At 44.7% G+C, this 22,892-nt stretch overlaps 1 protein-coding gene across 9 annotated transcripts in view; it reads left to right on the top strand.

The window, feature by feature from the left end:
- The window catches only part of GRID2IP (Grid2 interacting protein), a 109,057-nt gene that overhangs the window by 26,023 nt on the left and 60,142 nt on the right, over positions 1 to 22,892 (top strand). For 8 of the 9 annotated variants that reach the window (XM_048867698.2, XM_048867695.2, XM_048867696.2 and 5 more), the window contains exon 3: positions 2,671 to 2,825. In XM_048867698.2, coding sequence (XP_048723655.1) covers positions 2,671 to 2,825 — 155 coding nt within the window. Of the gene's footprint in view, positions 1 to 2,670; positions 2,826 to 19,139; positions 19,595 to 22,892 lie in introns of those variants that run through there. The other variant, XM_048867701.2, reaches the window with a different exon arrangement.

The following is a 22,892-nucleotide window of genomic DNA, read 5'->3' as shown; positions in this document are numbered from 1 at the left end:
AAAGTTTAGAAGATCTTATTATATACACACAAAGCATGAAAAAAATACCTCCTCCTACCCCACTCTCCTGCTGGTAATAGCTTATCTAAAGTGATCACTCTCCTTACAATGTGTATGATAATCAAGTTGGGCCATTTCCAGCACAAATCCAGGTTATCATACACATTGTAAGGAGAGTGATCACTTTAGATAAGCTATTACCAGCAGGAGAGTGGGGTGGGAGGAGGTATTTTTTTCATGCTTTGTGTGTATATAATAAGATCTTCTAAACTTTCCACAGTATGCATCCGATGACGTGAGCTGTAGCTCATGAAAGCTTATGCTCAAATAAATTGGTTAGTCTCTAAGGTGCCACAAGTCCTCCTTTTCTTTTTGCGAATACAGACTAACACGGCTGTTACTCTGAAATCAGTCCCTGTCATGAAGAATTTACAATGTAAACTGAGCCCAATGATCGGTGGCTTCTGAGTAATGAATGAGATGGCTAGTCCCAGTCCCCTTCCCAGTGGTAGATGATACTGTTTGCACCATTAGGCCCCCTTGTTGGCAGAGAGAGGTCAAGGACTGAATGGATCATGGAGACTGAACATCTCTTATCCCTAGTTGTAGCCACCCTTCAGGTCATATTTATGTGCCTCAGTAAGGCAAAGGAAGGGAAACTTGTCCTGCCACTGCCCATCCTGTGTTTGCTCTGTGCATAAACACAGGGAGTTCCCTCCTATGACTCTCAAGTCAACGGTGCTACTTTACACCCAGTTGACCATGGCCCAAAGGACCACTCGAGAGCTAAGAATTGCCGGGACGTAGAGATGCCCTGCCAATCTCTTTTCCCGAGTCATGTCCCTGCGTGGGGAGGGGAGGAGAGGAGAGGGGAAAGTAGCTGGAGGGTGTGGTATAGGAGATGCTTTGGTAGCTGTGCTCCACCCCAAGGATTCTTGTAAGCAGGTGAATCTTTAACTCATTAGATCGCTGGGTTTATGGCTGCGGCAGCCAGAGGGCACCCAGGATTCTGGCCCAGAATTTTCATTATATGACCAGGTTTTATAATTTCTTTTGGGCTAAATCCTGAAGTCCTGACTCAGAAAAAACTTTAACAGGAGGACCTCAGGATCTGGCCCACTGAAAATACCAGGTTCATTGTAAACACTGCACTGGCACTTGAGAGTAAGGCGCATGTGAGTCTGCATGCTGTGTAACTGCTGTTTTTACTGCTCCAGATTTAATAACCTTGAAATGTCTGCTGCTTACTGGGAATTTCAGTAGTGGTCACGTGATGGCTTTTTCAAATTGGCAGGTACCTTGTGGTTTGCGATGTAGGTTAGAATCACTGGTGAGAAGTGACTTTGGAGAACTTCAAAGTGGAACAAGGACCAGGAGGCAACAGCTCCTTTTCCTTTTCTTATGTAAAGGTCTCTGTCACCAGCCAGCATGTGGCACTTCTCAGATGGGTTTTATTTTCTGCTCATTTTAGATATTTTTCTGGAGTGGAGAGAACCCAATCTAAGGAAAGGTGTGGTCCCTTTGTTACTCAGGAGCAAAGAGTGAATGAGTTCTTTGGCTACTAGTTCCAACCTGTATTTGTAAGTGTAACGGGGTGGCAGGAGCTGATGAAGGGCTTTCCTAGCAGTGCCCTGCCCAAGTAAGTCAGATGCCTGCATCATTTGGGGGTCACTGCTTGGCCCACAAAATGCTTCACCAACGGAAAAGCAAGCAAAAGAGGAGCAGGGGCAGGGGTGGGATCTCAGACAGTTTTCTGCTTGCTTGGCATTTATTGTATCTGGAGAACACTTGCCTAGAATGCAGACTCTCCAAAGTCATAAATTCCAGGGTGAGCAGACCAAAGCCGGCTTACACAGCAGGTTCCAATCTTTTAGGGTAACTGGAGTAACAGAGTAACTAGACTAAGACCTTGAGCACAGCTGTACCTGCCAGTACCTATTTATGCCTCCCATTCATTTATATGTCAGAGATGGGATCTTTCAGGGTCATGACCCCTTGCCAGGGTCCGCTATGGTAAGAGTATGTGTAACTGAGTGATTGAAGACTAGCATCAAGGCTTTTCATTAAGGCAGAGAAAGGGAGCTTAGAATCTCAGTCACAAAAGCCTGAGGTACTAGCAGTGGTACACATCCCAGTGGTTGGGAACCATGAGATAACGTGGCCCCTTCCCACTTTCTGCACCAACGCAAGAGTTTCTCTAAGGTTAATTTCCTATTTTTCTGCAGCATTTCAAAAAATTAATAGCAAGAAAATGTCATTCTGTGTAATCAAGTGGTAATTAAAGGGTTAGGATAGAATCGGAACTATTCAACTGTGTCATGCCCTACACTGCAAATGAAGGTTATTTTTGGGCTCATGTGTGGGGTTCTGTGCTTTTGAAGTAGGAGAATTTCTAATCCTGCTGTTGCTGTAAAGTTCTCACTGACCGTTGCATGTGATGAAGGACAGCAGTGAAGTCCTTGGGAGTCCTGAGTTTGTGTCACTAGCATCTAACACGATCATTTGATGATAAAGGGTGGGTTTGTTTGTTTTTTAAGTAAATTGTTTCCTCTCTTTTGTGTTGGTCCAGGTATTACAAATATGTACATGTTTCTGATGGTTTTATTTCCATTGAGTTTCATGTCAGTTTCTACCTCTATTAATGCCTATCTTGCTCCCACGCCCACACAGGTTGACGAAATTCTCGGAGATCAGCCAGAGGTAAAAGAGAAAGTTTTCACCATCTTGAAACAGTATGCAGCAGAGAGGAAGGTGGAATACTTGGCTTACACCCTTTCCATGATTCTCACTAAAGAATCCCATCAACTTCTCATTGACAATATCAGGTACAAAGTGATCAGTAACTATCATGTTGTCATGCAGGTAATTAATACATGGGGTGTCTAGGTGGTGGAGGCAAATACGGATGAAGGGCACTGGGCTCTAATTATAGAGACAGTTCCAATCCTTCATTGCAATCAGCAGCACCAAGAATCTTTCACTTTCTTGATTTGGGAAGTGTAAGACTTGCACAGTGACTTTCAGCTGAGACTATATTGTTTTGGCTCCTACCAAGGGAAGCAGACTCCTGACTGAGACCAGATCAGCTTTGCCAGGAGACGCTAACTTGCAGCTGAGACTAACTCAACACAGTACAAGGACAGATTGTCAAAACCTGACATTTACACATTGTTCTCCATGGGACCTGGTCGGTGGTGAGTTCAGTAGAAAATCTAGCACCTTATGACGAGCGTTTGTGTCCCTACTACTTGGTAGAACATTAGACCTACTCCAGCATGTATGACTATGTCATCCTTTGCTGGAGCCCCACGGAGCTATGACTACAGGTAACTGACAGTGTCCTGGAGCTCAAGTGAGGGGGCTTGTAAATTAGAGCAGAAGGGCCTGAATTCTTTCCAGTGTGAAGTTCATAAGGCCACAGATTAGCCATCAGGACACTATCATTTGACCCACTTGCAACAATCACTGCTTACAGATCCACAGGCTCTCAGTTCGAGTCCCAGCTACAGTATTTTGCAGGACATGTTTACATGGCAAGTGCATTCACTAGGTAGAGGAGTCAGCTGGTTAGAGATATGTGCCCTAGCACGTGTCATGCATAACCCTGCTTGCAGAGGTGACGTTCACTGTGGCTAGCGTTGGTTGAGGGATGAAATCTCCCATTGTCAAGTTCACAAAAATATTCTGGTTTGTTGCCTTCCTTGGTGAGTCATTCCATCTACTAACAGCATTTTAACTGGATCCCTTTTTTTTGGACATCATTTGAAACAGAAACTAAATTAGCTACAGAATGTCTGGAAATTAACCAAGGAAGATGATGGAAAATAAACCAAAATCCACAATTAGAAAACTGGAGATAAATTAGGGTTCAGTCAGGGGGGTGATGGATTGACGAGCAGGAGAGGCAGACTTCTGCGTGGGGAGGCCGGGGGCCGGAGGGTGAATCAGAATGAGGGGGAGCAGGCAAGGCTTCAACTCTGCCAGATTGGCTGGCAGATTTTTACCTTATACCTGTCTGCTGCCACTGCAGAGTACTGTGTCTGAGCTGCAGCTGCCTCCTGTGCCCCGGGATGGGATGTTGCCATTTCTTTGGGTCACACTTGCAAACATGCATGGACGCCAAGTGTCTGGGAAACATAGATTAGTAGTTGTGTTGATTCAAGTGAGCCACTTTCCAAAGCACCAAATTTATGACAATCTTTTATGTAAAGAGGAGAAAACTCCCTCAGTAGCCTTGGTTGTAGAGCAACTGCGAAGTGACTATATAATTCTAGAATAAATAGAACATTAGAAATGGAAGAAGGGTCACGTCCCATTCAGGATTGCTCTCTACAGTCTACTTCTGTGCTTTGTCCAGTTGTCTAGATGCCCCAAGTGTTTCCACATCCCTTGGGATGGTAAATGAGAGGAGAATGAGGACTGTAGACTCTCCTCATGCCATTATGGCCGAGACCTACTGGCTTCATTCTCCCCTGCCTTCCACTTTTTGTTGTCATTTACACCTGTGCAAAGCAGGTGTAAAATGCTGCCCTGTCTGAATGGCAGTTGGGAACCCGGCCTTGCATGGTTAGCGCTGTTCATTTCTCCTCATAAATCAGCCTCTCCAGTCCTTTATCACTATGGTTCTCTTCTCTGAATTCCTTCCAGTCTGTTCTGATCCCCAGAACGAACAGCACTATTTTAATTAATCTGTGGCACATACCCATTGTCTCCCATGAACAAACAGGGACTGATCCTGCTCCCTTTGAAGACAGTGGTAAAATTCCCAAAGTCGGGGATCTTTTGCCTGACTTTAGACTTCTGAAAGTGGCTGGCTTTCCATTTCCCAGTCAACACACTGCAAGCCTTAGTCCATCCGTCAGCCCTAGTGTCAGCTTTCTGTGGAGCTGAGTGAAGCCTGCAATTACAGCACTGACCTGCCGTGTGCCTTCCCAACACTAGCTGCCTGTCATGAGAAAACAGGGGGCCACAGGCTCTACAAGGTCTTGTCAGGATAATTTGTCTTTCAAAACTTGATGGAAAAATATTGTTATTATGAGAAGGAAAAAAGCAGCTCAAATCTCCAGCTCCAGTGACGTTTCCAGACAATAAGGCTTCCCTTCCCCTTACCCTGAGTGTGAACTCCTAGTGGTGGGGGAAGTGGACAGGGAGGTGGGAAATCAGAAGGATACAAGCAGGCTCTGTGCTTGGTAATTTTCTTTTAATATCACACAGTGTTGAATTAGTGGCAAATTCATTATTTCCTGTTTCCCATGGGACATTTCCTCTCAGCTTTTACACCAAGCACAGCTGAAACAGCTAATGAGGGCGCATTGAAAGGCTGGCAGATCACTTGGCTCTGAGCTATTTACAGGCTGTGTCACTACCTCCAGTCAAGAAAAAGGTTTGCTTGGCTTTAAATATTGCTCCGTCTCTGAGCCTCTGGATGAGACTATCTTTGGCAATGCTATTTGCTCTGCTTTCTGCTTCCTTGCATGCCTTTGTGTGTGTATGGGGTAGAGTTTGAAGTGTCTTGGGAATGTGAAGGTTGTGTGTGTGTGTGTGTGTATGCCAAGGGACAGGTGTATATTTGTGTGTGTGCAAAGGAGGTGGGTGTGTATTGCACCTCAAGGGGGCTGCACGTCCATGTATATGTGCTGTACCTGAATCTCTCCCCACCTGCCAGTAGATACACTAGATCACAGCAATTGGTTTTTCTGGGCTTGGCACTTACAGCACAGCTTGAATCCCTACATAAAGGTAGTACAGGAAAATTACTGCCCTTGAAGCTCCTTTTCTCACCGATTGGCAGAAAGAGTGGCCTGTACCACCACTCCAAAAGGAGCCCGAAAAACATCAGTAAGAGTGGCTAAGCTGTGGGGAGATCAGTGTGTCTGCGAACAGCACTTGGAACATAGATGTTAGATTTTCCTATGCAGAAAGAACTTTTGTGCCTGTCTCTTTAAGTGTAAAGAGTGAGGACCTGATTCTCATTTACAAAAAAGCCACTTTACACCAGTCTGCCAGTGTAACATAGCCTTAAAATAGGCATAAATGACATTTACAGTCACTGCCAGAGCGGTGTAAAAGGGCCTGAGTCGTAAATGAGCATTGGGCACCGCGTACGGGCATAATGTCACAGAGATCTTGCTTTCCTTCAGTCACTCATTATATTCAAAAAAGGGAGTTTCATGCTCTTTGGCCAGGTTGATAGGATGGACAAAGCACCCCAGCACACGGTGCTCTTAAACTCTCCATCGACATGCAAAGGGGTGCACACCCTGACCTTACCTGGGTCTGCCCAGGGGCTATCCAAGAGATTTGTGGATTTGCAGAATTGAGCCAGATCTGGGAACTTCACTATGTGATGCCTGGTGTAACCCCATCAACAGTGGTCACTCTGGCTGGTTCCATGGTCCTCAATAGACTATGATTGTTTAATGCTGATGATGGCATGGGTGTGCATACGCCATGCACAGAAGCCTTGACTTTGAGCTCAGTTACACATTGATTTCAGTGGAAATACCCTGCTGTAAGTGAGATCCGGGTTGGCCCCACAGTCTGTATAGCAGGTGCTGCACGTTCTTTTTATGGCCAGGCAGTGCCAGGTCTATTTTGCAGTGGGATGCTGTCTGCATGCAGGACACATGATGGGGATTATGGTCTGTCGTAGATGATGTTCATTAGGGAATCAGACCTCCATCTGGCTCCACTCTGGGCCCGGCTTTCCAATTCCTGTTTAATCAGTTGAATTGTAAGATATTATGGTTACCATAACAACTGTCCTTCATGCACAGGGTCTTAGAAACTTTTGCAAAGGGAACTGCAACTCAAAGAGAGTGATGGGAACTCGCAGCCCATCTTGCCTGCCTTCTTCATGCAGCATCACACCATGTTTCAAATGAAAGTATTGTCCCCTTACCATGTGCATTTACTGCATGTAGCTTCCTTTAGGAGAAAGAAAAAGTGAATCATTAATCAGGTGATGGCCACCTTTGAAACATGACTGAGAGATTGGCTCAGCCTCCTGGTACCCATCCATGCTTGCCACCTTTCAACCATCTGGAGCTCCTGGTGTGTGTGGAACTTCTGATTCTCTCTGACCTAGTGGCAATCAGAGTGGGAATGCTGCTGAGAGGCGCCAGGGGGCTTCACTTCCACTCTGATTGCCAGTAGGTCAAGCAGACCTTGGCGAGAATGGGCATCTGTGCTGAGAAGGGGTGGGCCAGATGTAGCTGATGTCAGTTCTCAGGCAGTGCCTCCCTTGCTGCGTGAAGACCAACCAAACATATGTCCCATGTAATTATTCTAGATAATGGATTTTGTCACCTTTAGCTAAATTAACTCTGCTTTTCCAATTAACTCTTGTTCCTTGGGGAATCTCTCTGGGTGCTTAGCCACTGTGATCCTGGGTGATCTGGGGGCTAATGCACAGTCTAGGTTTGCAGGAGATTAGGGGTCTGCTCCTGGCTCTGCTATTAACCTTTGTGTGACCTTGGGACGGGTTGTTTCACCTCTGTGTCTTGTTTCCCGATCTGTGAAACACACTAACCCACCTTATGGTTCGTTCAATACTTGATGTAAAACTGTGAGATCCTTGGCTGGAAGACACTATAGAAGATCTTAATATTGTTATTGGTCAGCCCACTCTCTCACACAGGAAGATGTACATACAAGGCTGAGCTGGCACACTTAAGGAATTTACAGGCAGAAAATTATCTTCTCTCTGGAGGCAGATGGTGGGGAAACTTCCAGCTATGTTCATTTCTTTCTAGGTTCGTGTAATGCTCCTCAGTGAAGGGAGTAAACAGATTCCAGTGACCGGTTTCAGAGTAGCAGCCGTGTTAGTCTGTATTTGCAAAAAGAAAAGGAGGACTTGTGGCACCTTAGAGACTAACCAATTTATTTGAGCATAAGCTTTCGTGAGCTACAGCTCACTTCATCGGATGCATTCAGTGGACTAACTCCAGTGAGTTGGACATGAAGCTGGGAGTGCTGGCTTCTATTCTTAGCTCTGCTGCTGTGTGACTTTGGGCAGATTGAAAAGGAGTACTTGTGGCACCTTAGAGACTAACCAATTTATTTGAGCGTAAGCTGTAGCTCACGAAAGCTTATGCTCAAATAAATTGGTTAGTCTCTAAGGTGCCATAAGTACTCCTTTTCTTTTTGTGAGTACAGACTAACATGGCTGTTACTCTGAAACCTGGGCAAATTGGACTCATTTCACCTTTTTGTCTCTTAGCTAAGTCATTTGGGAAATGAAGACCATGATTTTTACCTCCTTTGTGAGGGGCTTGAGACCTAGGGATGGAATTGGAAAAGGTTCAAAAAAGGGCAACAAAAATGATTAGGGGTATGGAACAACTTCCGTATGAGGAGAGATTAATAAGACTGGGACTTTTAAGCTTGGAAAAGAGATGACTAAGGTGGGATATGATTGAGGTCTATAAAATCATGGCTGCTGTGGAGAAAGTAAATAAGGAAGTGTTATTTACTCCTTCTCATAACACAAGAACTAGGGGGTCACCAAATGAAACTAATAGGCAGCAAGTTTAAAACAGAAGGAAGTATTTCTTTACACAATGCACAGTCAACCTGTGGAACTCCTTGCCAGAGCATGTTGTGAAGGCCAAAACTATAACAGGGTTCAAAAAAGAACTAGATAAATTCATGGAGGATAGCTCCATCAATGGATATTAGCCAGGATGGGAAGGGATGGTGTCCCTAGCCTCTGTTTGCCAGAAGCTGGGAATGAGCAACAGGGAATGGATCACTTGATGATTCCCTGTTCTTTTCATTCCCTCTGGGGCACATGGCATTGGCCACTGTCAGAAGACAGGATACTGGGCTAGATGAACATTGGTCTGACCCAGTATGGCTGTTCTTATGTTATGTAAAAATCACTATCAAGATTATGAATGTTCTGATTAGATTTTTATGGAAGCATAGATACAATTTCAGTTGTTTATATTTGTATGGGACTGAATGTACAGACAGCTGGGGCAGAGACAGGTGAACCAGTGTGGATAGAACAAAAACCGCAGCTGGACCTTCACTCAAACTCAAATCCATCCTGAACTTCAAAACAAAACAAAAAACCTTATAGAAAGGACATTATTCTCTAAGAAATTCTCTTTGGTATTCACATCATTTCTATAGACCCTATTCCATTACTATGGAACTGTATTGTCTTCAATCCTACGAAATTATATAGGATTTTTCCATACAGGGGATTCAAATGAGCACCTGAACTTTCAGATGCTTATTCCTTCTGGACCTCTAAGCCCATGGAGCATTGCCTGTTGCTTGTTTTCCTTACTGTTCATTTTATTCCCTAATGCACATCATGTTGTGTCAGAGTCTGAAGTCAAAGTAGTAATCATCTATTACTCTCCTGATGGTAATGCATGAATTTCTGAAGCACAATCAGAGCTGTCACTCCCCAGCATCTGATTCCCCAAAAGGGCAAAGCCATCAAGGCAGCTTCAAATTTTGTTTCCTGTGATTTGGAAAATAACTGATTTTTAAAAAAACCCTTAATCACTCCCTGTGCCCTGGTGTGAAAGGTTAGGGCTGGGGTAGGAGGGCTCGGTGTCCTGGGCAGCTAATCTCGGTTTCATGTGAATGAAATACTTAGCTCAGGGAAAAGATTTACCATCTAATCTAATGAAATGAGTTTGAGAGAAAACATTGCTGTAGAAACCGAGGTTCCTGTTTGCCAGCTGCATTGCTGGAAGCATGAGCCAGGCTGTATGTCTTGCCTTGTGTACAATATGAGCTGCCTATGCTGGATTTTTTTCAGTTTTTCAGTTTGCTGTATATGTCTAACACCAGGGATTGGATTTTGCATTGTGCAGTGATGCTTTTGCATCACTAGGGTGGTATGAAGGGGCCAGAACATTGCTCTGAATTCCTCTGATGGGGAGGAACCCCCTGTTGGTGGAAACCTGCACCAGCCCCCTTACACTCTGGTGTGGGGAGCTCTTAGCCTTGTCAGTGCAGAATTATGGAGCTGGTTCAAATTCCTTAATGCCCCTTCCCCTGGCCCAGCTCAGACATAGGGGGGAACTGAGCCCCAGAATTCTCTTAGCATGATCTCTTGTGCTTTCTCCAGCTCTACAGATGTACGTAAGTATAGTAATAGTGACATAGGAGTTGCCATTCCAGATCAGACCTGTGGTCCATCTAGGCCAGGTAGATAGTGACCAGTATGAGCTGCTTCAGAGAAAGGGGCCAGGGAGCCCTTACTGGGCAATTATGGAATAACCTGCCCTGGGTATGTTCCCTCCTAACCCCCAGAACTTTGTGGTTGGCTCATGCCCTCAAGCATGAGAGTTTATTTCCCTAATAAATGGGGAATATAAATGTCTAATTCTATTATGTGCTTGGCTTCACTGATATCTTGTGGCAGTGAGTCCCACAGGTCAATTACATGTTCTGTAAAAAGCATTTCCTTTGCTCAGTTTTGGTTTCATTAAATGTCACCTTATGAGAAAACGGTAAATAGAAGCAACCCCTTTATCTTCTCTATAACAGTTAGTTAGTATGCCTCTAATGTGTTCCTTCTTATTTGTCTCCTCTCTTAAAATGTTACACAGTCTCAGACCATTCACTTTCTCTTCATGAGGAAGTTTCTCCAACTTCTCATTGAGCATCTCTGAGCCCCCTCTAGTTCTGTGTTTTCTTTTTTGAGGCAGGGTGACATGAACTAAATAGAGTATTCCAGGTAGAGATCATTCAGTCAGATAAAAGTATTAGAAGATTTTCAGCATTAGTCTCCATCTCATTGTTTCACTAGCCTAACATTTAGTTTGCTTTTTTGACTGTTGCTGCTGATTGAGCAGAGCTTTTCCATGAGCTATCCAGAATGAAAGATGATGAGATGCCCTGATTTGCTGCAGACTTACTGGATGTTGTATATAGTTTTTGGTTATTCCTACACAGCTTGAGATGGATTTATTCCATCAGGTATCCTTCTACCTTTTCCACTAGGGATGGGTTTAAGTCAAGTCCTTGGATCCAGGTTGTTGTACCAGATCCATCATCATGGTATCTGCACACCACCAATAAATGCATTAAGTGACATGACTAGCATTTGTCACGTGTGCTCCCTTCCTTTCTCTTTCCTCTTCTTAAGGGGAAAAATGCATATGGCTTTTTTGTTTTTGGCTGTGTGCTATTAGCACAGGCAGGTGGAACAAGTGCACCTGGGACTTGGAATCAAAGATAGTGAAGTTTGAGGTAGTTTTTAGTTTCTGGGGGAGTTCATTTCAAAGTCTTGGACCAGTCTCTGAAAAATTCAGTCTGCTGCACAAGAGAGCTTTACCCTTGCAGTTGATGGTTCCTTTAGGGATGTAAAATATTGTTTAAAAAGTTAACTGTTTAACCAATTAAAATTATATTGTTTAAACATGGCAAAGAATCCTGTCGCACCTTATAGACTAACAGACGTATTGGAGCATAAGCTTTCTTGGGTGAATACCCACTTAGTTGGATGCATGCCGATCCAGATCCAGACTAACACAGCTACCCCTCTGATTGTTTAAACAGTTAACTGATTAAAGGGAGAGGGGCTGGGGCTGCTCTGTCCAGTCCGAAGCTCGGACTGGGGTCGGATTTGACCAGCTGAGTGGTGTGGCTGGGGCTGGGGTCGGTTGGCTGGCTGGCCAGTCGGCCCAGGGCTGCTGGGGTTGCCGGGCTGGCCATCCGGCCGGCCGAAGGTTGCTGGGGTCAGCCGGCCCAGGGGTTAACGGTTAAGGCGGGTTAACCAGTAAGACTAATGTTAACCGGTTAATATCTTACATCCCTAGGTTCCACTGGGCCAGATGAGCAGACCTGTCAGCCAGGGTCCTTATCCTGGAACTTTAGATGATCTTTTAGGTATTTTTGACCCAGACCATTGAATGCCTTGAAGATAAGGGCTGAGACCCTGAATTTGCTGTAGAGCGTAAGAGACAGATAGCACAGGTCAGGGTACGTTTCCTTTGCAGCAGAGGTGGAATAAGGTCTAATGGATAGAGCAGGTGTCAGGGAGTCATTACTCCTGAGTTCTTTTTCAGACTCTGCTCCTGCACATGTCACTTAACTGCTTTGTGCTTCAATTTATTCTTCTGTAAGTTTGGGGTAATATAATATCTACATTTCAGGAGGGCTGGGAGGCTTTGAAAGGCATATTTGTTAAGCATCTGGAGGTTTTCTGAGGAAAAATATTGCTATTAATATATTAGAAATGTGTGTGGACCTACAGCATACCTGGGCAGAGTGCACACAGGCTGTAATTCACATGGGTCTGTACTGTATTCCGCACATTCCGGTGAATGGCAATCAGTGCAAATTGGATAAGGGTTTCTGGATGCTACTAATTGAATCATATGTTCTTTAACTCTGAGCTATTGTATCGGGGCAGCAGGGTCCTTAGACTAGCATATGGAATCCCCTCTCAGTCTTGCTAGACTAACGTATGGAAATCTACTCAGCACAGCAGACTTGTGAAGTCTCCAAGGATTTCAAGCCAAGCAGAAGGAAATGGTGAAAGGAGCTGTCTCCTGCTTTAATTTAGTTTCCTAGCTGTTTAAAAAAACCCAATACAAATACCCAGCCTCTCTCCTTCCCCCTCTGAAATCAGCCTGAGGACATGCCATGAGGGCACATGCAGCCTGAAGGCTGAGTAGCATGGAGGTCCTGGAGTGACTGTCTGGGATGGGAGGGGGCTGTAATGGTTTGTGCTGAGGGCTGGTGGGTAACGTACATTTGCTTGACTCTCACCCCTGCCTGAGGATTCCTCTTGCTTTCATACCCCAATGTACTTTGATTTGCTCCTCCCTCTTGTTCCATCTCCCTTTGTGTTGATGCTGTCTGGAATTCTGCCCACCCTTTTGTGTTGTGTTAGTCATCAAGGTGCTGTGCACTCTCCACCCCAGTGGAGCAGAGGGTGCTCAGTGCCTCTTTCCAGAGGATCAGAGTTCAGGGGGGAGGAGGTGAGATTTAGTTTTTCCACCTTGTTGGTGCCAACCCCCAGAGAAGCTGGGCAGCAGCAGCAAACCAGAGACCTGATGATGCACCAGCAAACCATCCACCAGAGCACCAGGAACAGCAGTTCTCAAGTCTGTGAACTGTAACTCTCTTGGCCACCTGTGGATTGTGACCCTAGAGTAAAGGAGTTGGGGACAATACAGAGACAGAAGTGAGATCTGGGAATAGAAGGAGCTGCTTCTAGGGGGGGCGCTTTTCTTGACCTGCTGCTCACAAACCAGGTAGAATTAGTGGGGGAAGCAAAAGTGGATGGGAATCTGGGAGGCAGTGATCATGAGTTGGTTGAGTTCAGGATCCTGACGCAAGGAAGAAAGGTAAGCAGCAGGATACGGGACCCTGGACTTCAGGAAAGCAGACTTCGACTCCCTCAGGGAACGGATGGCCAGGATCCCCTGGGGGACGAACATGAAGGGGAAAGGAGTCCAGGAGAGCTGGCTGTATTTCAAGGAATCCCTGTTGAGGTTACAGGAACAAACCATCCCGATGAGTCGAAAGAATAGTAAATATGGCAGGCGACCAGCTTGGCTTAATGGTGAAATCCTAGCGGATCTTAAACATAAAAAAGAAGCTTACAAGAAGTGGAAGGTTGGACATATGACCAGGGAAGAGTATAAAAATATTGCTCGGGCATGTAGGAATGATATCAGGAGGGCCAAATAGCACCTGGAGCTGCAGTAGCAAGAGATGTCAAGAGTAACAAGAAGGGTTTCTTCAGGTATGTTGGCAACAAGAAGAAAGCCAAGGCAAGTGTGGGCCCCTTACTGAATGAGGGAGGCAACCTAGTGACAGAGGATGTGGAAAAAGCTAATGTACTCAATGCTTTTTTTGCCTCTGTCTTCACTAACAAGGTCGGCTCCCAGACTGCTGCGCTGGGCACCACAAAATGGGGAAGAGATGGCCAGCCCACTGTGGAGATAGAGGTGGTTAGGGACTATTTAGAAAAGCTGGACGTGCACAAGTCCATGGGGCCGGATGAGTTGCATCCGAGAGTGCTGAAGGAATTGGCGGCTGTGATTGCAGAGCCATTGGCCATTATCTTTGAAAACTCGTGGCGAACGGGGGAAGTCCCGGATGACTGGAAAAAGGCTAATGTAGTGCCAATCTTTAAAAAAGGGAAGAAGGAGGATCCTGGGAACTACAGGCCAGTCAGCCTCACCTCAGTCCCTGGAAAAATCATGGAGCAGGTCCTCAAAGAATCAATCCTGAAGCACTTGCATGAGAGGAAAGTGATCAGGAACAGCCAGCATGGATTCACCAAGGGAAGGTCATGCCTGACTAATCTAATCGCCTTTTATGATGAGATTACTGGTTCTGTGGATGAAGGGAAAGCAGTGGATGTATTGTTTCTTGACTTTAGCAAAGCTTTTGACACGGTCTCCCACAGTATTCTTGTCAGCAAGTTAAGGAAGTATGGGCTGGATGAATGCACTATAAGGTGGGTAGAAAGCTGGCTAGATTGTCGGGCTCAACAGGTAGTGATCAATGGCTCCATGTCTAGTTGGCAGCCGGTGTGGAGTGCTCCAGGGGTTGGTCCTGGGGCCGGTTTTGTTCAATATCTTCATAAATGATCTGGAGGATGGTGTGGATTGCACTCTCAGCAAGTTTGCAGAGGACACTAAACTGGGAGGAGTGGTAGATACGCTGGAGGGCAGGGATAGGATACAGAAGGACCTAGACAAATTGGAGGATTGGGCCAAAAGAAATCTGATGAGGTTCAATAAGGATAAGTGCAGGGTCCTGCACTTAGGACGGAAGAAACCAATGCACCGCTACAGACTAGGGACCGAATGGCTAGGCAGCAGTTCTGCGGAAAAGGACCTAGGGGTGACAGTGGATGAGAAGCTGGATATGAGTCAACAGCGTGCCCTTGTTGCCAGGAAGGCCAATGGCATTTTGGGATGTATAAGTAGGGGCATAGTGAGCAGATTGAGGGACGTGATCGTTCCCATCTATTCGACATTGGTGAGGCCTCATCTGGAGTACTGTGTCCAGTTTTGGGCCCCACACTACAAGAAGGATGTGGATAAATTGGAGAGAGTCCAGCGAAGGGCAACAAAAATGATTAGGGGTCTAGAACACATGACTTATGAGGAGAGGCTGAGGGAGCTGGGATTGTTTAGTCTGCAGAAGAGAAGAATGAGGGGGGATTTGATAGCTGCTTTCAACTACCTGAAAGGGGGTTCCAAAGAGGATGGCTCTAGACTGTTCTCAATGGTAGCAGATGACAGAACGAGGAGTAATGGTCTCAAGCTGCAGTGGGGGAGGTTTAGATTGGATATTAGGAAAAACTTTTTCACTAAGAGGGTGGTGAAACACTGGAATGCGTTACCTAGCGAGGTGGTAGAATCTCCTTCCTCAGAGGTTTTTAAGGTCAGGCTTGACAAAGCCCTGGCTGGGATGATTTAACTGGGAATTGGTCCTGCTTCGAGCAGGGGGTTGGACTAGATGACCTTCTGGGGTCCCTTCCAACCCTGATATTCTATGATCCTATGCTTTACAAAGCAAGCAGATAAGTTCCCTTTAATTCAAAGCCTCCAGACCTGGAGACTAAGAGAACTAAGTATAATTAATGGTTACGATTTTTTTGTGGTCGAGGAGCTGTGCAGTAAGCGTGGCCTTGGTTTAATATTTGATTGAGCATTTAGTCCTAACACTTCCCTGCAGTCTGCAGCTGTCAAGATCACCTCTTGGCTGGAGAGCCAGCTGGGCCCCCAAGGAGGATGTTTGGCTCTGGGGAACTCTTCTAATCCAGTCAAGCTCACAGCTGTCTGTGCAGAGCACTTGGTGTAAAAACCCCTGAGGAATGCTCCAGTTTCCTGAGAGGAATGACTCAGTGCTATGTGGACTGAAACAATGTGTCCTGGTGGGGGGTTCAGTAGCTTTGGGCCTGTTGTTACCAGGTGCCGAGCACCCTGCGCTCCCTTTGGCTTTAGTGGGACTTGAGTGCATTCAGCATCTTGCAGCGTTGGGCACTATGGACCAGATTTTCAAAGCTATTTAGGCATCTAAGATGTAAGTAGGCGCCTGGGGGAGTTTCAAAAACATCTACCCAGGCTTTGAATTCCAGCCCTGAGAGTCTATATTGTCTCCCAGCATGCCAACACATTTACTCTTTGGGATCCTTCATACACTAGGGGCATTGTCCCAAATCAAGTGACTTAAGATGCAAATGCCTGGTCTTAAAGAAGACAGAAGTCATTGGCTGTAGTGATCTAAAGACACACTTCAGTATGAATGATACAGCAGTATACAGTCTATCAACCTGAGTGAGGTCAGCCAGTCAGATAATTTCTCAGTGTTTGGAGTCACTGGTGTGCTGAAGATGTATGTTGACCTGAGAGCACATTTAACCCCTTGTTTTCAGTTCTGTGGGCAGGGATGCAGGGGCAGAGTTAGAGATGTTTGAGTGACCTTAACTATGTATTTACACATTTCCATTTTTTAACTAGAAATTTCCCAGCTAATCTTTTTTTTAAGAGAAAGCAAGCCTTCCCAAAGTTCTTTACCTCTTCAAAAACAAAACCCACCCACAGGCATGCACACACACATGGAGGAAGGCTGAGGCTTTTTTTAAGCATCAATTTTTCTGCAGCTATGCCTTTTGTGATTAAACATACTGTCTTGTTTGAAAGTTCATGGACAATGACCCTTTGAAGACACGGTCCTCAGCATTCACCTGAAACACCAGGGTTCTAAGGGAGCCATATTCTGAGGTGTTCACACTGCTTTTGCTTGATTCTTACAGCAGCAAGACTCCCTGTGACACCATCACCTTATCTCCCAGCTCCAGACACTTCAGTCTCCCTCCTCTCACACAAGCCAGTTCTAGTGCATCTAAGTGATGGAGACTCCTGCTAAGTTGTAGAGTCATTCCATACTCCTGCCCCTGTATAAACAAGAAGTTCAACATCACCAAGTCTTTTCAACTCTTCAGCCTCAGCTCAAAGTTCCCCACGTCCTTGTAGCCCTCCTTCATCTGGATTCCCTAATCACCCTCATATCAGAGCTTCACAAGTCCACTGGATCCCTTCCTTCACATCTCAGCTCCCCAGTTCCCTCTGAATAGAGGGTTCTGCTTCTCTCACTCCAGACCCTGAGTCTCTCTGGAGATTCTTTCCCCCAGGCTTCCCTGGTCTCCCATCAGCCCTTTCTGGCTGTTTCCTAGGCTGACTCCCTACCCACTGCAGAGAGCATCGTAGTATTTCCTGGATTTATTATAAAAGAACCCTTCTACTCCCTACAGATCTCTCCTGCTAAGCTCAGAGCTTGCCCAATTATCAGCTGACCCTGTTCAGTCATGTGACCTCTCCTTGACTGTCTGCAGTTATTGCTAGCAACTGAGGCTGTTCCTAAGCAGACAGGTTAATCCCTTCCCTGCCAGTCAAGTCCCTGTCACATTCCCACTTAAGTGAATGGTGGTTTTGCCTGAGTATAAGCTACGTAAGGAGTTTGGTGCAGTACTGAGAACAGTGTGACTTAAATTTTTTTTATGAGGTTCAGATGAAGCTAAGGGTTTCCACAATGACAGCAGCTCACCTGTGCAGAGCTTATTCAGAGACTCACTACATGGTGTTTGCAGCCAATGAATTGAATGTGACCCTCATAAACTGAGCTAAATTGAGCAAAGTCAGCAAATGCCCTTTGTAAGGGGACTGGATGACTCAGAATAGATGAAATGAGATGGAACCTGTTACCTGTTTGCTGTCAATTTGAATTCAGCTCAGGTTGCTGAAATTTGTTCCCAACTAATGGTCGCTTACAATATGTGCTAACTACTCATGCTAAAAAATCTGTTCCATCTTGCATTTTGCTATGAGGCTGGGAGTACCTGGCTGAAGAAGAGCTCGGTGTGGCTCCAAAGCTTGTCATGCACACCAACAGAAGCTGGTTCAATAAAAGATATTACCTCCCCTACCTTGTCTCTCTTACCAACTGATGTTGTTTAGTGGCTGAAATGAATTGATGGTTTCTATCCAGTAGAAAGATGTCCACATAATAAAAAGCCTGTCACCACAAATGGGATTAATTGGCTTCCTTGCTGGTAGTCTCAGAAGAAAGACCAAGCACTAAATGGGCCCTGGAGCCTCAGTTCCTTTTGGGAGGTGGCCTGTCAGATCAGGGTGCAGTAGAGTTGGGGAGGCTTGTTGCTGTTCTGTACCTGTGCTGGAGATTAAACCAAGGAACTCAGTCTTCTGGTAATTTTTCACCCGCATTGAAACCTTTCCCCAGCATCTCTGTTTAATTTCCTTTACATTTTATGTAGTGACTCAGTCATTCATGGTCAGCATGCCATGGGTTTACAAATGCTGAATTTCTACATAAGAAGAGGAGCCTGAGCCTTTGACTTCTTTTGGTGGCTGTATATTCAGCCACTCAATGTGAGTGCTGAATTCTCTCTTATAAGGTGTGCAAGACAGGAAATCATTAGCACCATATGACATCAAAAGCCAGTAAAGTCCTCTGCAAGTCCGCTTCCTGCCCAAGTGACTCCTAGACCCAGATACTGTAGTAATATGGGCCACAAAAATTCCTAGATATAGGAGGTACAGATGGACACTGACTTCTGGCCCATTTCTAAACCAGTGTGGTACTTTGTATCTGAAGTCTTGGGGCGTCCAGGGACTCACTGTGCATCCAGGAGTAGAAGATAAAGCAGAATGGAGACGTGTGCATGAGAGTATTCTTGTTTTTATCGCTGGAATCCAATGGTTTCACAATAAAATATATACAGTCCTTCTGCATGTTAATTCTCTGGTGAATTATTTTAATTGTAGATTTCAGCACAAGTTCAGTGATTTTTTTCATAGAGAAATGGTGAGATTAGGAGTCTTATAATTGGGTCCCCCAGCAAACCCCTCTGTGGTCTGCCCTTTGGACAGTGAAGCTCTGTCTGTGCCCCCCATGCAGGATGTGCATTTACTTGTCATCTCTCAGCCCACAGCTTACTGTGCACTGTCCCCTTCCCTGGATCACAGCATCACAAGTGCATTCTTTCTCTGGTTAAAGCACACCTCTGAATATGATGCAGATTTTTTCATGCTGGCATGTATTGTGTGCAGAGTAATGCAGCTTATAAATCCCCAGTTTAGCTGCTAACCCTAGCTGTAGCCTGATTGGATTTTTCCTTTTTGCACTAGCTGGATTTAATTTGGGGATGCTGCTATTGCTGTTGGGTCTCCTCCTTTAATGATTCTTCCATATGCCTCCCTGTCTCCCCCCTTAATGATTTAACATATTTCCTGCCAGGTGTGTTTTTGGCATACCTCAAGAAGCCAGAGATTTAGCACACAATCAAGTCCCCCTTCTGGAGAAACACTCCCCCTCCCTCCGTGCTAGGGTTGATTTTTTTTTTCCAATGGATTTCAGCCCATTTATCCAGAATTAAGCTCCTGCAGATTTTAATTTGCTGACATTTTCATCCGTTTCATTGTGGATAGCAGGGATAATGCATGTGCTGTGCCAATTCCTCACTGCACTCAGTCCCCTTGCCCATATGGTTGGTGTACATAGTAAAGTGCACAATTTTAGTTCTGCTCAGATATGATGAAATACAGCAGCGAGAAGGAAAGATGAGCTGCCTTGGGTAAGTAACAAATGAGATCTTTCCTGGGGGAGTCAGGGGGCGGAACTGGAATGATTTTTAACAACTTAATTCCGTAATCTAATGATAACACCGGACACTGCAAAAACTCAGCTGGCTAAAGTTAATTAATGCTAAACATCCTCCCTGTACAAGGGTTTCCGTCAGAGGTGACTTGTTGGGTCAGTGGGACTCAGCCAAGTAGAGGGAGATAGGGAAACTTTTTCCTCTATTCCTCAGGCACTTGGTCTTTTCAAACAGTGACTCCAGACAATGGAACTCTCTTGTTAGTTGGGAAATGCCTCCGGGTTGAACTTGGGTATGGGTGTGCGGAGGCGGGGGTGTCACACATTTAAGTTAGAAAGTGACTGTGTTGTGATTTTGGTTCATTTGGGGCCAGCTGGGATCCCAACAGTGTGTGAGCCTCTGGGTTCTTCTTTCATTTCACAACTGTTTTTATTACATGGAGGAGTTGCAGTATCAGCAGGGAAGTGTCAGGCTGCAGCACATCTCTTCCTGATACTTCCTAATGCTGTCTCAGAATGACTGAGTGTCTTTTCCCAGATACTTTAAAGGGACACAACTTAAAAAACAGATTTCTTTCTTAAGTTACTAACAGCATTTTAGTGCCTTAAAAATCCAGTGAACTTGTCGCTCTTTCTGCTCTTTGTTAACATTTTGCATTTCTCTTGGCTTGGACAGTGAACATCCGTGAAGTCACAGTCACTTTTTGTTATTGTCTGTTTCGCTTTTAGGTGCCCAGTACAGTAGTGTTTGGGTATAAAAACAACCATTTTCATTCCAGTTGTTAAGTTGTGGAAATGTTTAACTCTATCACAATCAGCTTGACTGACATTAATTGACTCTTTCTGTTGATCTTCAGTGTTATAAAAGCTTGTTTTTACAAACTGTAAATGTCCCTTTAACTTGGGGCTTGAATAGCTGAATGTGTGTAGCGCAGGGTATGTTCAGATTCTAATCTTCCTGTCTATTCCACTGACCTCAGAACATATTTGTTCATAAGTTGATAACTCTAAGGATGTTATGCAGTTTATTATACATTTTTGTATAATCTTTTCTTCAGGCTGTATTTTAGCATTCAGCGGTACAGTGTATTACTGGTACTTTCTTTATTGTAAATTATTTGTCTGCTTTTTAAGCAACCTACGTTTGTTGGGAGAAAACCAAACAGTGTATTCCATGAACAACCCCCCTTCCATGGTGATGGGAGTATGAGTGATTTTTTTTTTTATCACAAAAAGAAAAGGAGTACTAGTGGCATCTTAGAGACTAACCAATTTATTTGAGCATAAGCTTTCGTGAGCTGCAGCTCACTTCATCGGATGCATGAAGCTCACGAAACCTTATGCTCAAATAAATTGGTTAGTCTCTAAGGTGCCACAAGTACTCCTTTTTTTTTTTTTGTGAATACAGACTAACACGGCTGCTACTCTGAAACCCTTTTTATCACAGTCATTTTAGATTTCTGACAAAGGTAAAACCTCTGCCCATCAGGGATTCTTCTATTACTGAAGAGATTCCACTAAGTTCATTTTAATAATGGTTCAGACACAATCTATTTTTCTTGGCTTGTTTTTCACAGCAATAAAATTGCTTGGAATGTCACAGTATTAAACTTCTCCAGCCATCTGTGACACTGACTGGATAAGAAATTTAATTTTAGCCAGAGGGATTTATATATTTTAGTTTGTGCCATTTTCCCCACTCCCGCCACCCAAAGATCTGCTCCTCTGAGATACGATGGATATTTTCTCTGTTTTTATGTGGAAATACTGCTAGTAAGAGAGAGAGAGAGAGACAGTATCCCCGTTGGATTTGCTTTATTTTGTCTTGCTGATTTTGTACAGAATTTAGAACTTCAAACCAAAGAATGCTCTCATCTTGTCTAAAAATCCATGCAGATCCTCTGTGAAATTCTGTGCAAAGCAGGAGAGATAAAGGAGGAAAAGCAGCTTCTTGCTTATTTCCCTTTAAAAACTCACTAATCTTCTCGTCAGACATATGTTAAGTGACCAAAAAAGGAATTAGGGCAGCAGAAAAGGTATCTGCAACTGGATAGCAAGAATCAAAATGACTGGGAGTGAGGCTCCTTTTACATTGGGGAAAGGTCAAATAGGTCATGACCAGTATGACCCAGTGTAAACTCTCCTGTGAAGATACTGCTCTTTGTTTTGACATAGTCCTTTCTCATGGTGTCAGCAGGTTATATTTTTTTAAATGATTTGTAACTTTTATGTCAGAAAGTAATTGTTCGATTCAAAAATGTTTTTAGCTTTCTGTAAATGAAACAGTTGTGGGAAGCTGAATTAGTTCTTATTTCCAGATCATGGAATTTAAAAAACAGACTAGACCCTGAATAGAGCAACATGACTGGACATGCTTGGAAGAAGCTGTTGCTGATACACAGCAACCCTTTAGAGTTAGAAATGCATTTACATGTATTTACTTCCTTGGAGGGATGGTATATTTTCACAAAACCCAGAGCCCCCTTTCTACCATACTGAAATGTCACTTCTAAAAGCAGAAGTAAGGAGCCCACGTCACCTCTCACTTCCAGCAGTTTTACATCACTAACTCTCCACTAACTTCCAGAGGCAGACTCCAGTTTTCATTGGTATATGTGAGAAAAGGATCAGGCCCACTCTTTTCAGTTTTAGTATGGGGTGGAGGGATAACTGCTACCTGCCTGTCCATGGGAGTGCAGGCTGCTCTACCCTTCAGGGGGAAGGACATGTAGGCAGGGTTAAGCAGTCTGCAGAGTAGTAGCCTAGTAGCGTCTTCACTGAAGTGCTGCAGCCACACAGCTGCACCAGTACCCAGGGCTCACTGAGGACTGCTTTGGCCCCTCGTGTAATTTAAAGCAACCTGAGGGCAGCTTTAATTTATGTTGGCAGAAACAATTCTTTAGGGTCTGTTATCATAGAATCATAGAATATCAGGGTTGGAAGGGACCTCAGGAGGTCATCTAGTCCAACCCCTTCCTCAAAGCAGGACCAATCCCCAACTAAATCATCCCAGCCAGGGCTTGGTCAAGCCTGACCTTAAAAACTTCAAAGGAAGGAGATTCCAGTTATGGGACTGCAGCATGGTTTGGCCACACTTTTGCCAACCGTCTGCCTGCTCCCCATCTCTCTATCAAGCCAGCTATCCTGGCTTTACAGCAGGAGAATCCCCAGCTACCTTGGCAGGGCTGTTTCATGCTGGCTGAGGCTGAGGATTGTCAGAACCCTAGCTCTATCTCCCCTTATACTTTAGGGAAGTTTGGATTCTAATAGGACCC

The sequence above is a fragment of the Caretta caretta genome, chromosome 10 (assembly GCF_965140235.1).
Source record: "Caretta caretta isolate rCarCar2 chromosome 10, rCarCar1.hap1, whole genome shotgun sequence".
Taxonomy (NCBI): domain Eukaryota; kingdom Metazoa; phylum Chordata; order Testudines; family Cheloniidae; genus Caretta; species Caretta caretta.
The sequence above is the reverse complement of the archived record's forward strand: the minus strand, read 5'-3'. Positions and strand labels throughout refer to the sequence as shown.